The 12,178-nt window shown below is 49.5% G+C and overlaps 1 protein-coding gene across 1 annotated transcript in view; it reads left to right on the top strand.

Moving 5' to 3' along the window:
* The window catches only part of LOC135551665 (protein spire homolog 1-like), a 123,184-nt gene extending 112,585 nt beyond the window's left edge, over positions 1-10,599 (top strand). The window contains exon 17 of the mRNA XM_064982843.1: positions 9,963-10,599. Within this exon, the coding sequence (XP_064838915.1) occupies positions 9,963-10,224 (262 nt within the window). The 3' untranslated portion in view covers positions 10,225-10,599. The remainder of the gene's footprint in view (positions 1-9,962) is intronic.
* The last annotated feature ends 1,579 nt before the right edge of the window (positions 10,600-12,178 follow it).

Genomic DNA, 12,178 nt, shown 5'->3' with positions numbered 1-12,178 from the left:
ACCTACCAGCCCGAGCAGTTCAATCTACTGCAGTCCTGGCTACGCTACCTACCAGACCGAGCAGTTCAATCTACTGCAGTTCTGGATACCTACCAGACCGAGCAGTTCAATCTACTGCAGTTCTGGATACGCTATCTAACAGACCGAGCAGTTCAATCTACTGCAGTTCTGGATACCTACCAGACCGAGCAGTTCAATCTACTGCAGTTCTGGCTACCTACCAGACTGAGCAGTTCAATCTACTGCAGTCCTGGCTACGCTACCTACCAGACCGAGCAGTTCAATCTACTGCAGTCCTGGATACCTACCAGACCGAGCAGTTCAATCTACTGCAGTCCTGGATACCTACCAGACCGAGCAGTTCAATCTACTGCAGTCCTGGCTACGCTACCTACCAGACCGAGCAGTTCAATCTACTGCAGTCCTGGATACCTACCAGACCGAGCAGTTCAATCTACTGCAGTGTTGGCTACGCTACCTACCAGACCGAGCAGTTCAATCTACTGCAGTCCTGGCTACCTACCAGCCCGAGCAGTTCAATCTACTGCAGTCCTGGCTACACTACCTACCAGACCGAGCAGTTCAATCTACTGCAGTCCTGGATACCTACCAGACCGAGCAGTTCAATCTACTGCAGTCCTGGCTACGCTACCTACCAGACCGAGCAGTTCAATCTACTGCAGTCCTGGCTACGCTATCTAACAGACCGAGCAGTTCAATCTACTGCAGTTCTGGATACCTACCAGACCGAGCAGTTCAATCTACTGCAGTGTTGGCTACCTACCAGACCGAGCAGTTCAATCTACTGCAGTGTTGGCTACCTACCAGACCGAGCAGTTCAATCTACTGCAGTCCTGGCTACGCTACCTACCAGACCGAGCAGTTCAATCTACTGCAGTCCTGGATACGCTACCTACCAGACCGAGCAGTTCAATCTACTGCAGTCCTGGATACGCTACCTACCAGACCGAGCAGTTCAATCTACTGCAGTCCTGGATACGCTACCTACCAGACCGAGCAGTTCAATCTACTGCAGTCCTGGATACCTACCAGACCAAACAGTTCAATCTACTGCAGTCCTGGATACCTACCAGACCAAACAGTTCAATCTACTGCAGTCCTGGATACGCTACCTACCAGACCGAGCAGTTCAATCTACTGCAGTCCTGGATACGCTACCTACCAGACCGAGCAGTTCAATCTACTGCAGTCCTGGATACGCTACCTACCAGACCAAACAGTTCAATCTACTGCAGTCCTGGATACGCTACCTACCAGACCGAGCAGTTCAATCTACTGCAGTGTTGGCTACGCTACCTACCAGACCGAGCAGTTCAATCTACTGCAGTCCTGGATACCTACCAGACCGAGCAGTTCAATCTACTGCAGTCCTGGATACCTACCAGACCGAGCAGTTCAATCTACTGCAGTCCTGGATACCTACCAGACCGAGCAGTTCAATCTACTGCAGTCCTGGATACGCTACCTACCAGACCGAGCAGTTCAATCTACTGCAGTCCTGGATACCTACCAGACCGAGCAGTTCAATCTACTGCAGTGTTGGCTACCTACCAGACCGAGCAGTTCAATCTACTGCAGTCCTGGATACCTACCAGACCGAGCAGTTCAATCTACTGCAGTCCTGGATACCTACCAGACCGAGCAGTTCAATCTACTGCAGTCCTGGATACCTACCAGACCGAGCAGTTCAATCTACTGCAGTGTTGGCTACGCTACCTAACAGACCGAGCAGTTCAATCTACTGCAGTCCTGGCTACGCTACCTACCAGACCGAGCAGTTCAATCTACTGCAGTCCTGGATACCTACCAGACCGAGCAGTTCAATCTACTGCAGTGTTGGCTACGCTACCTACCAGACCGAGCAGTTCAATCTACTGCAGTCCTGGATACCTACCAGACCGAGCAGTTCAATCTACTGCAGTGTTGGCTACGCTACCTACCAGACCGAGCAGTTCAATCTACTGCAGTCCTGGATACCTACCAGACCGAGCAGTTCAATCTACTGCAGTCCTGGCTACGCTACCTACCAGACCGAGCAGTTCAATCTACTGCAGTCCTGGCTACCTACCAGACCGAGCAGTTCAATCTACTGCAGTCCTGGCTACCTACCAGACCAAACAGTTCAATCTACTGCAGTCCTGGCTACCTACCAGCCCGAGCAGTTCAATCTACTGCAGTCCTGGATATGCTATCTAACAGACCGAGCAGTTCAATCTACTGGAGTCCTGGATACGCTACCTACCAGACCGAGCAGTTCAATCTACTGCAGTCCTGGATACGCTACCTAACAGACCGAGCAGGTCAATCTACTGCAGTCCTGGCTACGCTACCTACCAGACCGAGCAGTTCAATCTACTGCAGTCCTGGCTACCTACCAGACCGAGCAGTTCAATCTACTGCAGTCCTGGCTACGCTACCTAACAGACCGAGCAGTTCAATCTACTGCAGTCCTGGCTACCTACCAGACCGAGCAGTTCAATCTACTGCAGTCCTGGCTACCTACCAGACCAAACAGTTCAATCTACTGCAGTCCTGGCTACCTACCAGCCCGAGCAGTTCAATCTACTGCAGTCCTGGCTACGCTATCTAACAGACCGAGCAGTTCAATCTACTGCAGTTCTGGATACCTACCAGACCGAGCAGTTCAATCTACTGCAGTGTTGGCTACCTACCAGACCGAGCAGTTCAATCTACTGCAGTGTTGGCTACCTACCAGACCGAGCAGTTCAATCTACTGCAGTCCTGGCTACGCTACCTACCAGACCGAGCAGTTCAATCTACTGCAGTCCTGGATACGCTACCTACCAGACCGAGCAGTTCAATCTACTGCAGTCCTGGATACGCTACCTACCAGACCGAGCAGTTCAATCTACTGCAGTCCTGGATACGCTACCTACCAGACCGAGCAGTTCAATCTACTGCAGTTCTGGATACCTACCAGACCGAGCAGTTCAATCTACTGCAGTGTTGGCTACCTACCAGACCGAGCAGTTCAATCTACTGCAGTCCTGGATACCTACCAGACCAAACAGTTCAATCTACTGCAGTCCTGGATACGCTACCTACCAGACCGAGCAGTTCAATCTACTGCAGTCCTGGCTACGCTACCTACCAGACCAAACAGTTCAATCTACTGCAGTCCTGGATACGCTACCTACCAGACCGAGCAGTTCAATCTACTGCAGTCCTGGATACCTACCAGACCAAACAGTTCAATCTACTGCAGTCCTGGATACGCTACCTAACAGACCGAGCAGTTCAATCTACTGCAGTCCTGGATACGCTACCTACCAGACCGAGCAGTTCAATCTACTGCAGTCCTGGCTACCTACCAGACCGAGCAGTTCAATCTACTGCAGTCCTGGCTACGCTACCTACCAGACCGAGCAGTTCAATCTACTGCAGTTCTGGATACGCTACCTACCAGACTGAGCAGTTCAATCTACTGCAGTCCTGGATACGCTACCTACCAGACTGAGCAGTTCAATCTACTGCAGTCCTGGCTACGCTACCTACCAGACCGAGCAGTTCAATCTACTGCAGTCCTGGATACGCTACCTACCAGACTGAGCAGTTCAATCTACTGCAGTCCTGGCTACGCTATCTAACAGACCGAGCAGTTCAATCTACTGCAGTCCTGGCTACCTACCAGACCGAGCAGTTCAATCTACTGCAGTGTTGGCTACGCTACCTAACAGACCGAGCAGTTCAATCTACTGGAGTCCTGGCTACCTACCAGCCCGAGCAGTTCAATCTACTGCAGTCCTGGCTACGCTATCTAACAGACCGAGCAGTTCAATCTACTGCAGTCCTGGCTACCTACCAGACCGAGCAGTTCAATCTACTGCAGTCCTGGCTACGCTACCTACCAGCCCGAGCAGTTCAATCTACTGCAGTCCTGGCTACGCTACCTACCAGACCGAGCAGTTCAATCTACTGCAGTTCTGGATACCTACCAGACCGAGCAGTTCAATCTACTGCAGTTCTGGATACGCTATCTAACAGACCGAGCAGTTCAATCTACTGCAGTTCTGGATACCTACCAGACCGAGCAGTTCAATCTACTGCAGTTCTGGCTACCTACCAGACTGAGCAGTTCAATCTACTGCAGTTCTGGCTACCTACCAGACTGAGCAGTTCAATCTACTGCAGTTCTGGATACCTACCAGACCGAGCAGTTCAATCTACTGCAGTTCTGGCTACCTACCAGACTGAGCAGTTCAATCTACTGCAGTCCTGGATACCTACCAGACCGAGCAGTTCAATCTACTGCAGTCCTGGATACCTACCAGACCGAGCAGTTCAATCTACTGCAGTCCTGGCTACGCTACCTACCAGACCGAGCAGTTCAATCTACTGCAGTCCTGGATACCTACCAGACCGAGCAGTTCAATCTACTGCAGTGTTGGCTACGCTACCTACCAGACCGAGCAGTTCAATCTACTGCAGTCCTGGATACCTACCAGACCGAGCAGTTCAATCTACTGCAGTGTTGGCTACGCTACCTACCAGACCGAGCAGTTCAATCTACTGCAGTCCTGGCTACCTACCAGCCCGAGCAGTTCAATCTACTGCAGTCCTGGCTACACTACCTACCAGACCGAGCAGTTCAATCTACTGCAGTCCTGGATACCTACCAGACCGAGCAGTTCAATCTACTGCATTCCTGGCTACGCTACCTACCAGCCCGAGCAGTTCAATCTACTGCAGTCCTGGCTACGCTATCTAACAGACCGAGCAGTTCAATCTACTGCAGTTCTGGATACCTACCAGACCGAGCAGTTCAATCTACTGCAGTGTTGGCTACCTACCAGACCGAGCAGTTCAATCTACTGCAGTGCTGGATACCTACCAGACCGAGCAGTTCAATCTACTGCAGTCCTGGCTACGCTACCTACCAGACCGAGCAGTTCAATCTACTGCAGTCCTGGCTACCTACCAGACCGAGCAGTTCAATCTACTGCAGTCCTGGCTACCTACCAGACCAAACAGTTCAATCTACTGCAGTCCTGGCTACCTACCAGCCCGAGCAGTTCAATCTACTGCAGTCCTGGATATGCTATCTAACAGACCGAGCAGTTCAATCTACTGGAGTCCTGGCTACCTACCAGACCGAGCAGTTCAATCTACTGCAGTCCTGGCTACCTACCAGACCGAGCAGTTCAATCTACTGCAGTCCTGGCTACGCTACCTAACAGACCGAGCAGTTCAATCTACTGCAGTCCTGGCTACCTACCAGACCGAGCAGTTCAATCTACTGCAGTCCTGGCTACCTACCAGACCAAACAGTTCAATCTACTGCAGTCCTGGCTACCTACCAGCCCGAGCAGTTCAATCTACTGCAGTCCTGGCTACGCTATCTAACAGACCGAGCAGTTCAATCTACTGCAGTTCTGGATACCTACCAGACCGAGCAGTTCAATCTACTGCAGTGTTGGCTACCTACCAGACCGAGCAGTTCAATCTACTGCAGTGTTGGCTACCTACCAGACCGAGCAGTTCAATCTACTGCAGTCCTGGCTACGCTACCTACCAGACCGAGCAGTTCAATCTACTGCAGTCCTGGATACGCTACCTACCAGACCGAGCAGTTCAATCTACTGCAGTCCTGGATACGCTACCTACCAGACCGAGCAGTTCAATCTACTGCAGTCCTGGATACGCTACCTACCAGACCGAGCAGTTCAATCTACTGCAGTTCTGGATACCTACCAGACCGAGCAGTTCAATCTACTGCAGTGTTGGCTACCTACCAGACCGAGCAGTTCAATCTACTGCAGTCCTGGATACCTACCAGACCAAACAGTTCAATCTACTGCAGTCCTGGATACGCTACCTACCAGACCGAGCAGTTCAATCTACTGCAGTCCTGGCTACGCTACCTACCAGACCAAACAGTTCAATCTACTGCAGTCCTGGATACGCTACCTACCAGACCGAGCAGTTCAATCTACTGCAGTCCTGGATACCTACCAGACCAAACAGTTCAATCTACTGCAGTCCTGGATACGCTACCTAACAGACCGAGCAGTTCAATCTACTGCAGTCCTGGATACGCTACCTACCAGACCGAGCAGTTCAATCTACTGCAGTCCTGGCTACCTACCAGACCGAGCAGTTCAATCTACTGCAGTCCTGGCTACGCTACCTACCAGACCGAGCAGTTCAATCTACTGCAGTTCTGGATACGCTACCTACCAGACTGAGCAGTTCAATCTACTGCAGTCCTGGATACGCTACCTACCAGACTGAGCAGTTCAATCTACTGCAGTCCTGGCTACGCTACCTACCAGACCGAGCAGTTCAATCTACTGCAGTTCTGGATACGCTACCTAACAGACCGAGCAGTTCAATCTACTGCAGTCCTGGATACGCTACCTACCAGACTGAGCAGTTCAATCTACTGCAGTCCTGGATACGCTACCTACCAGACCGAGCAGTTCAATCTACTGCAGTCCTGGCTACCTACCAGACCGAGCAGTTCAATCTACTGCAGTGTTGGCTACGCTACCTAACAGACCGAGCAGTTCAATCTACTGGAGTCCTGGCTACCTACCAGACCGAGCAGTTCAATCTACTGCAGTGTTGGCTACCTACCAGACCGAGCAGTTCAATCTACTGCAGTCCTGGCTACCTACCAGCCCGAGCAGTTCAATCTACTGCAGTCCTGGCTACGCTATCTAACAGACCGAGCAGTTCAATCTACTGCAGTCCTGGCTACCTACCAGACCGAGCAGTTCAATCTACTGCAGTCCTGGCTACGCTACCTACCAGCCCGAGCAGTTCAATCTACTGCAGTCCTGGCTACGCTACCTACCAGACCGAGCAGTTCAATCTACTGCAGTTCTGGATACCTACCAGACCGAGCAGTTCAATCTACTGCAGTTCTGGATACGCTATCTAACAGACCGAGCAGTTCAATCTACTGCAGTTCTGGATACCTACCAGACCGAGCAGTTCAATCTACTGCAGTGTTGGCTACCTACCAGACCGAGCAGTTCAATCTACTGCAGTGTTGGCTACCTACCAGACCGAGCAGTTCAATCTACTGCAGTCCTGGCTACGCTACCTACCAGACCGAGCAGTTCAATCTACTGCAGTCCTGGATACGCTACCTACCAGACCGAGCAGTTCAATCTACTGCAGTCCTGGATACGCTACCTACCAGACCGAGCAGTTCAATCTACTGCAGTCCTGGATACGCTACCTACCAGACCGAGCAGTTCAATCTACTGCAGTTCTGGATACCTACCAGACCGAGCAGTTCAATCTACTGCAGTGTTGGCTACCTACCAGACCGAGCAGTTCAATCTACTGCAGTCCTGGATACCTACCAGACCAAACAGTTCAATCTACTGCAGTCCTGGATACGCTACCTACCAGACCGAGCAGTTCAATCTACTGCAGTCCTGGATACGCTACCTACCAGACCGAGCAGTTCAATCTACTGCAGTCCTGGATACCTACCAGACCGAGCAGTTCAATCTACTGCAGTCCTGGCTACGCTACCTAACAGACCGAGCAGTTCAATCTACTGCAGTCCTGGATACCTACCAGACAGCTCTCACCTTACTGCTGTCCCCCACCCACTCAGCAACAATGGTATTAATGCCGTTTTAGGTTCTCTGCTGTGTTCCTCTCCTCCATGTTCTCAGGACATGGGACTTCATGTCTCACTACTCATCAATGTGATGACTCGTTGCAGTGATCTATGACAGCGTGTTCGGTCCTCCTTTTTCCTGTAGTCCACGATCAGCTCCTTTGTATTGCTCACATTGAGGGAGAGGTTGTTGTCCTGGCATCACACTGCCAGTTCTCTGACCTCCTAACCTATAGGCTGTCTCAACGTTGTCGAGGATCAGGCCTACCACTGTTGTGTCGTCAGCAAACTTAATGATGGTGTTGGAGTTGTGCTTTGCCATTCAGTCGTGGGTGAACAGGGAGTACAGGAGGGGACTAAGCATGCACCCCTGAGGGGCCCCTGTGTTGAGGATCAGCGTGGCAGATGTGTTGTTACCTACCCTTACCACCTGGGGGTGGTCTGTCAGGAAATCCAGGATCCAGTTGCAAAGGGAGGCGTTTAGTCCCAGGGTCCTTAGCTTAGTGATGAGCTTTGAGGGTACTATGGTGTTGAATGCTGAGCTATAGTTAATGAACAGCATTCTCACATAGGTGTTCCTTTTGTCCAGGAAAGGGCAGTGTGGAGTGTGATTGAGATTGCATCAACTGTGACTCTGTTGGGGCGGTATGCAAAATGGAGTGGGTCTAGTGTTTCCGAGATAATGGTATTGATGTGAGTCATGACCAGCCTTTCAAAGCACTTCATGGCTACCGACCTAAGTACTATGGGGCGGTAGTCATTCAGGCAGGTTACCTTCGCTTTCTTGGGCACAGAGACTGTGGTGGTCTGCTTGAAAATGTAGGTATTAGACTGGGTCAGGGAGAGGTTGAAAATGTCAGTGAAGGCATTTGCAAGTTGGTCTGCGCATGCTCTGAGTACACGTCCTGGTAATCCGTCTGGCCCTGCAGCCTTGTGAATGTTGACCTGTTTAAAGGTCTTGCTCACATTGGCTACGTTTGGAACAGCTGGTGCTCTCATGCATGTATCAGTGTTGCTTGCCTCGAAGCGAAATTAAAAGGCATGTAGCTCGTCTGGTAGGTTCGCATCCCTGGGCAACTCGCGGCTGGCATATCTCCTCCTAACGTTACAGCACTGTTACGTTAGGTATTTGTTTGATTAAAATGTTTCCTTTTTGACGATGATGGGGACCTGTTAGTGATAGTTTTGCGATAACTGCCCTGGGATTTACATTTTGTGGGGGAAAAACAGGTTTTCTAAACGTTAACGATCCCAATTTTGTTTAAAGGTTCACACCCCTATTTACGTAGCATTAGGTCAGTGACAGACGACGGTCCTCTGTGAGGAGTGCGATGCCACTTGATCAAGCAGCCGTGAGGGCTGCATGGTACGGTCTTTCCAAGCTTTCCAATTTGGTAGAGCTCCATTTCCATTCCAATTATCTGGAAGCTTGCTTCAAATCAAATTTATTTGTCACATACACATGGTTAGCAGATGTTAATGCGAGTGTAGCGAAATGCTTGTGGGCTCGGGTATTTTCTGTATACCAGTTTCTTGTAGTCATGGCAGATATTTAAGAAAAATGTTTTGTCACATGGTCCGATAGGAATTCAGGGAACTCAGTGAGGAACGTTGTATACGTCCCAGGAGGGCCGTAAACAATAGCTATAAAAAGTGATTGAGTAGAAATCTTTTCCGCCCTCTTCTGAATGGTAGCTATAAATGTGAGATTGCTCACAGTGCAACAACATGATGAAGTGTGAATACTTCTACCACCCACACACAGGAAAACGGTTCCAAATCAATGACATTATTACGTGCTCCACCACCCATGTTATCTACATGATTAAATGTCCATGTGGGCTCTGCTATGTCGGTAAAACCTCTCGTTCTCTCAAACAGGGAATTAATGAACATAAAAGTTCAATCAGGAGAAACGACAGGGATTATCCAGTCGCAGTACATTTCAATGACCTGAAGCATGACATTTCTACCTTTTAGATTTTGTGGCATAGAGAAAGTTATGATATCAGACAGGGGAGGTGATATCAATAATACTTAATTATGAACTGCTGTTCTGGCTAGTTGAACTGCTGTTCTGGCTAGTTACTGCTGTTCTGGCTAGTTGAACTGCTGTTCTGGCTAGTTGAACTGCTGTTCTGGCTAGTTGAACTGCTGTTCTGGCTAGTTACTGCTGTTCTGGCTAGTAGGTTATCTGAACACAACAGGCAGGCTGGCTAACAGTACTCTCCATCCCCCAGGTTATCTGAACACAACAGGCAGGCTGGCTAACAGTACTCTCTACCCCCAGGTTCTCTGAACACAACAGGCAGGCTGGCTAACAGTACTCTCCATCCCCCAGGTTCTCTGAATACAACAGCAGTGAGGGGTCTCGTGACGAGCCGGAGCTGGATCTTCCCAAAGAGCTGACCGACGACTGGTGTACCATGGAGGTCTGCATCAACTGTAAGAAGTTCATCTCTGAGATAATCTCCAGCAGCAAGCGCTCTCTAAACCTGGCCACCAAGCGAGCCTGTCTGAAGAGGAAGACCCAATCCTTCTACTTGTCTTCACCTAACACAGACGATTACAGACCCTCTGAGAGGACCATCAACCAGGTTTAGACTACAGATGCTCTGAGAGGACCATCAACCAGATTTAGTTTTAGGGTTAGACCTCTCGCTCTCTCGTCCGCTCCTTGGGGGACCCTGTTCCCTCGATAGTGCACTACATTTGACCATGGACCCTGGTAGTGCACTACATCAGAGTTCATGTCACTGTGTGGAGTATTTAGCATGACTCACAGTACTCTGGACCCTGTCTGTCACAGTGCTCTGGACCCTGGCTGTCACAGTGCTCTGGACCCTGGCTGTCACAGTGCTCTGGACCCTGGCTGTCACAGTACTCTGTACCCTGGCTGTCACAGTGCTCTGGACCCTGGCTGTCACAGTGCTCTGGACCCTGGCTGTCACAGTACTCTGTACCCTGGCTGTCACAGTGCTCTGGACCCTGGCTGTCACAGTGCTCTGGACCCTGGCTGTCACAGTGCTCTGGACCCTGGCTGTCACAGTGCTCTGGACCCTGGCTGTCACAGTGCTCTGGACCCTGGCTGTCACACCCTGGCTGTCACAGTGCTCTGGACCCTGGCTGTCACAGTGCTCTGGACCCTGGCTGTCACAGTACTCTGGACCCTGGCTGTTACAGTACTCTGTGGACCCTGGCTGTCACAGTACTCTGGACCCTGGCTGTCACAGCACTCTGGACCCTGGCTGTCACAGCACTCTGGACCCTGGCTGTCACAGTGCTCTGGACCCTGGCTGTCACAGTGCTCTGTGGACCCTGGTAGAATAGGGAATAGGGTGCCCTTTGACACGCTATAATAATGTCTCAGCTCTGTGCTGCTCATCACTGTGTAATAATGATAGAGATGGCCATTGTAGAAGACGTGTTAGTATATACTACCTACCTGTAATGGTTCTAGACATATGGTCAGTGTGTTAGTATATACTACCTACCTGTAATGGTTCTAGACAGATGGTCATTGTGTTAGTATATACTACCTACCTGTAATGGTTCTAGACAGATGGTCAGTGTGTTAGTATATACTACCTACCTGTAATGGTTCTAGACAGATGGTCAGTGTGTTAGTATATACTACCTACCTGTAATGGTTCTAGACAGATGGTCATTGTGTTAGTATATACTACCTACCTGTAATGGTTCTAGACAGATGGTCATTGTGTTAGTATATACTACCTACCTGTAATGGTTCGAGACAGATGGTCAGTGTGTTAGTATATACTACCTACCTGTAATGGTTCTAGACAGATGGTCAGTGTGTTAGTATATACTACCTACCTGTAATGGTTCTAGACAGATGGTCATTGTGTTAGTATATACTACCTACCTGTAATGGTTCGAGACAGATGGTCAGTGTGTTAGTATATACTACCTACCTGTAATGGTTCTAGACAGATGGTCAGTGTGTTAGTATATACTACCTACCTGTAATGGTTCTAGACAGATGGTCAGTGTGTTAGTATATACTACCTACCTGTAATGGTTCTAGACAGATGGTCAGTGTGTTAGTATATACTACCTACCTGTAATGGTTCTAGACAGATGGTCAGTGTGTTAGTATATACTACCTACCTGTAATGGTTCTAGACAGATGGTCAGTGTGTTAGTATATACTACCTACCTGTAATGGTTCTAGACAGATGGTCAGTGTGTTAGTATATACTACCTACCTGTAATGGTTCTAGACAGATGGTCAGTGTGTTAGTATATACTACCTACCTGTAATGGTTCTAGACAGATGGTCAGTGTGTTAGTATATACTACCTACCTGTAATGGTTCTAGACAGATGGTCAGTGTGTTAGTATATACTACCTACCTGTAATGGTTCTAGACAGATGGTCAGTGTGTTAGTATATACTACCTACCTGTAATGGTTCTAGACAGATGGTCAGTGTGTTAGTATATACTACCTACCTGTAATGGTTCTAGACAGATGGTCATTGTGTTAGTATATACTACCTACCTGTAATGGTTCTAGACAGATGGTCAGTGTGTTA

Source organism: Oncorhynchus masou, chromosome 13 (genome assembly GCF_036934945.1).
Source record: "Oncorhynchus masou masou isolate Uvic2021 chromosome 13, UVic_Omas_1.1, whole genome shotgun sequence".
Classification (NCBI taxonomy): Eukaryota; Metazoa; Chordata; class Actinopteri; order Salmoniformes; family Salmonidae; genus Oncorhynchus; species Oncorhynchus masou.
Note: the sequence above shows the minus strand (reverse complement) of the source record. Positions and strands in the feature narration are given on the sequence as shown.